We start from the raw sequence: 6000 nt of genomic DNA, 5'->3' as shown, positions 1-6000 counted from the left end.
GTTGTTAACAACTTCTTGATAACTGTGAGTTACCAGCACTGTTATTCGCGATGTTACTAAAAGCTTTGCAATATATTGCTTATTTCACTTTTTTTTTCCTTAAAGCTCCAGTTCCTGCAGTCTCATTATATGTGTAAAAACTAAAGTCACTCAAACTCTGTTATGATGGGGGAAAAATTCAAAAATTTTAGCTGACTGCATCCTGAACACAAATTTAAAACTACTCAAAATACTGTTAAATGTGAAATTGCTTGGGTTTTAGCCTGATATCGTTGTTTGTATGCCTCAGGATGGACTGTATTTCAGTGGTTTAAAATGATGTCTGAGGAGGAGAGTAGGAAAACGATTAACATTCAAAGGCAGACTGGATTTCTAGAGTAATGTATTAGTACTAATACATCCCTCATTGCACTGATGTGATGTGAACCAGTTCCTCTTGTCTGTCTGTCAGATTAAGGCAATATGACCCCCTTACCTCCAAGCTCCCATTTTTTGCCTTGAACCCGAGCTTCTCATCTTTCAAGGCATTGTTAAGACTATTTTAAGATGCTTTCTGTGGGCAAGGAGCCGGAGGGATTAGACACAGGCCAGATCATCCTATAAAGCCAGGGATGAATGCACCCAGGAAGCATAATTTACCTGAACACACCTAGTTCTTATGTGTTTATCATATTCTCCAACAGTAGCAGGTAATGTAAAGGGCAAAACTCATGTTTTATCAGCTCTTGAGGCTTTAAGTCAAAAGGATTTAATTTTCTTGGGATGTTCTGCATTTTCTGACATGAAAATGCAAACATCTCTGCCCGGCACTAGCAGAGAGCTGCGAAGGCAGCAGGCATATTTTCTGTTTGCCATCTAAACCTCACACTACCAAACCTGAGTGACTCTTCCTGGCAAAACTCCTAAACTATGCAAAAATCTGTCCTTGGACCATCACATGTTACTGTTATCAGATGAGACAGGCAACATTGCCTTTCTTATTTCAGCCTTCACCAAAATGCTAAAAAAGTAGGAGCCTGTCAGAGTTCAGCAGCAGGCAATTGCAGTGGTTAACTCCTCGCTCCCCTGGCAGACATTGCCACCCTTGAGGTGCGACGTCGGATCCCTTCCTGAACCATAAAAGACTTGTAGAGTGGTTGGGATGGGGCAGGACCTCTGAGCTCTCAGTCTGGTGTATTAAGGTAAATGGAAATGGTTTGGTTTTACAAGATGCTGTGTTTTCTGCTTTGTGAATGGTACCTCTTCTCCAGGAGCTGCTTGTAGCTCAGCTGCACAGGTTTCATTGCCATTGCCATATAGTTCTGCTTGAGCCTGCAGCTAAACTATGCATTTTAAATCAGCTAGACTGGTTGAAATATATCTTATGTCCCTTTCATCTGAAGAACTACAGTAAACTTCTTTTCCAGCCAAATAATTCTTTTTAATGTGGGTAAATACCTTGTAAACTGAACGTGTTCAAAGCACAACCTTGTGTGTTTCTTCTCTAACTCCAAATCAGTATTCAGGACTCTGCTGAAGGCAAAGGATTATGGGGGCACTAAGTAAGAATTTGTCTCTACTGCTTTTAGAAACAAACAGATTTTTACCTTAGAGTTGCTCAGAAGCTGGGGAAAAAAAGGATTATTGAGGGGAATCAGAAAGAAGATATTTACTACACATCTCTATTCTGTCAGCTTAAGTTGACCTTAAGCAGGCAAACCTGAAATGAAGAAGAAAAAAAAAAGCAACTTTTGTTTTACAGTATGTTTCATCACAGGATAATTTCATGAATGTTAGTTACTTGCAGAAACATGCTAGGTAGCATTTGGGATATTTTTAGTAGTAAAGATGCAGTCGGAGATGAGTTGATCAAGTATATACTTTAGAGCTGGTCAGAAACTGGAATTTCTGTTTCCTAAGACAATCTAGAATTTGAAATTTCCATTATTTGTAATTACAGAGCCGAATTTCTGAATGTCTTTGATTTGGGATCAGAGAATTGTTTTGTTTTAGAAAGACAAAAAATTAGTTTTTAACTTTACATATATATATATATTTAGTATGTAGATGTAGCTTTAGTATTTAAAGATGTTGCACTGAAATGTTTTCACATAAGTCACATTGTATGATTTTCAAAACCAGTTAAAATCAGTAGTTCCTGAAAATATTTCAAAGGTGTTTTTAATTGGTTTCATTGATAAATACGTAACACACACAGATGCTTTGCTCTTTGTGGTAATACTCTAGGGCCATTTCTCGAAATATTTTCAAAATAACCCTTTTTTAGAGTTTAATATTATCACCAATCTTGTATATTAAGATAATGATACAAAATAGTGCTACAACAGTATTTTGAGTTTCACTTTGTTGGCAGAAGCCCTTGTTTTTCCAAAGATGGTTCTTAACTCTGAAGTAGAGGCAAGAACTGGATGGTGTGAGCAGAGTGGAGGATTCATCTTTGTGGAGAAATTATGACAGGGAGACAAGCCAGGATGCTAATGTCCTGCGTGGTGGCTTTCTGGACCACTGACTTTGTGGCAAGGGTGTGAGGGATAAACCTCTGCTTTCGGAAGTAAAAAAAATCAATCTGAATTTGTCCTGCCAGACAGGTGGAGTGTCATCTATCCCATCAGGTTTTCGTGACATGACAGAGATGTGCTCAGATTTTGACCCTGTGTGCTAACCTCTTCATAGGAGTAAATTTGGTGGCTTTTTCCAACAAGTCCAAGAGATTCTGATTAAACGTAAAACAATTATTTTAAGGCTTCCCTGTGCAGTGAGGTCACTGCATAGCCAGGAGGGTGTGAATTGATGACACATCAACTATATTATATAAATTCCCTGCATGGCCATTCCTTAGGTGTCCTTGTTCAGGGGTGTCTTCAGAAGCGGACTGCAATACTTAGGCAACTGTGAACTTAGGCAACTAGAGATCCCACTCACCACGTTAGCACAGTACTGTGAATTTGCTGCGGGCAATCCCAGAAAAATATATTCAGGTTTAGCTCAAGGCACTTCTAGTGATGGTACCTGTCATGTGTGTGGCTGTCTAAATTAGATGTTCCTGTAGTTGCCAAGAGGATTTTAGGGGAAACTGAGTTTGCCAGAAGGAATTTTTTTTTTTTTTTCTCTTTACTTTCTGGCACTAATTGCTGGTTTAATTTTGTTTGGTTGGTTGGTTTTTAGTAAAGCTTGCTGATGGTAAAGAGGCACACTTTAAACAGTGCAAATATTGCACTCGCTTTTCATTTTTTCTGCCTCTTGAAACAAAGAATGAATGTTCTTGTGCCCTAAATGAGTGAAAGACCTTTGGTCTAGGAACCTTATCTAATGATATAATCATAGGCACGTTTTCAGTGTTAGAAGGGACGACATTTTATCCAAGAAATCCTCGGTAATTTCATAGAAGAAGGAAATGGAATAGCATTGCCCTTTGTAGGAGCTGTGCTTATGCACATGGCTACAAGGAGCTAATGCCTGCCTAGCTGAGTTAATTATGCACTGGCTTGCTGCACACAGGTCATGTTTGACTTGCTTGTGAAAGGCAACCTTGGCTGAGCTTGCTGCAATGCCGTGTGCAAAGATTAGCAGCGCTGAACGCAGTTCGGTAAGCACAAGGGATGCCAGTTGGTGGGAAGCATTTAAACTGCCAGGAAGAGCAGGTAGCCAAGTGCAGCAAGCAGTGTAACAAGGATCGCAGGTTACATCTGGGATTTTGTGATGAATGCCTAACGAGCACATTGATTAGACGGGCAGAACTCTTCAAGCTATTGTAAATGTAGCTGAAAGAAGCGTGACTGAGGAGACGCCGAATAACCACTCTCCTAAAGCTCTCCTTTAGTGTTGCAATATTTAAAGCCCACAAAGATAATGGAGAGAAAACTGGACAATAAACTGAAAAGGGAACTGTCCTGCTTAGCTACTTTAAACAACAAAAACATAACCCTGGTGTCTATTCGTAAGCGGCAGGCAGCTCATGATGTGCCTGAACTACTGATTATTGGTGAAAAGTCCAAGACAGGATCTCCGGTAAAAGCAAGCAGTAACTTGGAGAAAGAAGAGAAAATTTTGCAGAGTTACTCCATGGGAATGCCAGAAGTCAATACAGTTGAAAGACAGGTCAGTGAGCTGGTGCATGTGTTGGGTGGGAAGCGGTGTTTCTGAACTGGAGAATTTAAAACAAAGCACGTTGGACGCGGGTTGTATATTAAAGGAAGTTAAACCTTCTTTATCTAAATTGTCTCAATCCCCGGCATGTATGCCTGCCCCATAACAAGTAGTACACAAATGCAAAGTCCTTTGGAGATCCTCTGAAAGTAATCTTTGAAAGCAGATGTTGATGATGAGTTATGCTGTAGTAACTAATGAGCATTTTTTCAGCTCCACCTCTAATAATGTAGAGTGGTGATTCTTAGTGAGGAAACATATTAGTATTTCTCCTTTTAAACTGCAATTGCTTGAGTAGTTTGACAGCAGCTCACAGCAGGTTATTCTCTGGAATAATAGAAGTTGCAGAAACATTAAAAGGTCCTAATTGTAGGTAAGTAGTTTATTTATAACTACTAAGTGGATGCTAGCAAAAGTTCTTGATAATACATCTGTGGCAACCTTATTTTTGTTTTTAATTCAGTTTGTATATAACTATGGTATTTTTGGAGATAACTGTTGTGGAGCAGAGGCTTAGAAGGATCAATTCTGGTAAAAACATGATGAGGTTTATTATTTTTAAAATAGGTTTTTCTATTTAAAAGATATGTAAATTACAGTAACGTTGTTTAGATCAGTGAATATTGTGAATATTTAAGGAAAAGAAACTCTCAGATCAAATTTTGTGTCTTTTGAAACTGTGTGTGCTTAGAATGGCTTAAATAATTAGCACCAGACTGGAATGAAATAACAGCCAGGGCAGACCAGGCTATTATTTCTGCCTCAAGTTACTTCGTGTATTATAAACGTTTGCTAGAAAACAATCATGACATAAATGACTTTGTCCTACCAAAGGATCTCTTTTCTGTGTTCAGTTCACTGGGATATATGTGCTGCTCATACTGGAGCCATGAAGAACATCACAAAGTGTTTTGCTTTCAGTTTAAATTAGAAACAATCCATTTACAACAAGGCTTTCCCCTTTCCCACTAAAGCAAGCATGGTTTACATAGCTGCCTTTAATTGAAAAGTACCTGTTAAGGTCTCTAGGTTTTGTTAACTATGGTGTATGTAGGTATCATTTTGGTAAGACTGGCTGCAACTGCCTAAATCTTTCACTGTCTGTACTGTTGAAGAAACCTGTTCCTAAGTGGGGAAGAGCAGACCCTTGGCAGAAGCATTAGGGCAACTAACTTAGTATTTTGCAAACAAAAGCACCATAAAGGCTGCTTTAAAGTAATATTTTCACTGAGTCTTCATATCCAGGTGGAGAGTGTGGTTTTTCCCTCATTTAAGACTCAGGAACTGAAAAATAACACGTTCTGTTACAAGTAGTTACTGAAAATAGTAGCTACAGACATTTGCTTATCTTTGCTAAGTTTGGGGGGAAAAGGGAAGGAAGGACAACGATTTAAGTTGTAATACATTTAAACAGTACACGCTAACAAGATGGATGGACAAGTTGCACTGAAATTTGTTAAGGAGGATGATGATTGAATTTCTGCCCACTCAGAAGTGCTGCTGTTACAGGCATGAAGTTGAAGACTTGGGACCTTTGATGTTCCTGAGGCTGCTCTGTCCTCATTTTGTTATTCACTGGCTGCCTATAACAAACTAGTAAAGCATCTGAAGTATTTAATTAATAGTATGTGGCTTTTCAGTTGTGTGTTACTGCCTGCCTGAATCCAAAGCCATGAATCAGTGGGTTGTGAAAGAACAAAGCAGGGAAGGTAAAACAGCGACACAGATAAGAGAATTCTTCAGCAGTCATGTGCTCAAAGGCAAGAGGGTGATAGCTGGTTTCAGCCTGTGGAGGTACAGGGAGAAGAGCAGCCCAAAACTTTGAGAGGCACCAGGTGAGAGGTTCAGTGAGTT

At 39.2% G+C, this 6000-nt stretch overlaps 1 protein-coding gene across 2 annotated transcripts in view; it reads left to right on the top strand.

The window, feature by feature from the left end:
* The first annotated feature begins 3601 nt into the window (after positions 1–3601).
* The window catches only part of ATP7B (ATPase copper transporting beta), a 31499-nt gene continuing 29100 nt past the window's right edge, over positions 3602–6000 (top strand). The window contains exon 1 of one of the 2 annotated variants that reach the window (XM_075741902.1): positions 3602–4098. In XM_075741902.1, coding sequence (XP_075598017.1) covers positions 3850–4098 — 249 coding nt within the window. In that variant the 5' untranslated portion in view covers positions 3602–3849. The remainder of the gene's footprint in view (positions 4099–6000) is intronic. The other variant, XM_075741901.1, reaches the window with a different exon arrangement.

This window comes from Balearica regulorum, chromosome 1 (genome assembly GCF_011004875.1).
Source record: "Balearica regulorum gibbericeps isolate bBalReg1 chromosome 1, bBalReg1.pri, whole genome shotgun sequence".
In the NCBI taxonomy this organism is placed as follows: domain Eukaryota; kingdom Metazoa; phylum Chordata; class Aves; order Gruiformes; family Gruidae; genus Balearica; species Balearica regulorum.
The sequence above is the reverse complement of the archived record's forward strand: the minus strand, read 5'-3'. Positions and strand labels throughout refer to the sequence as shown.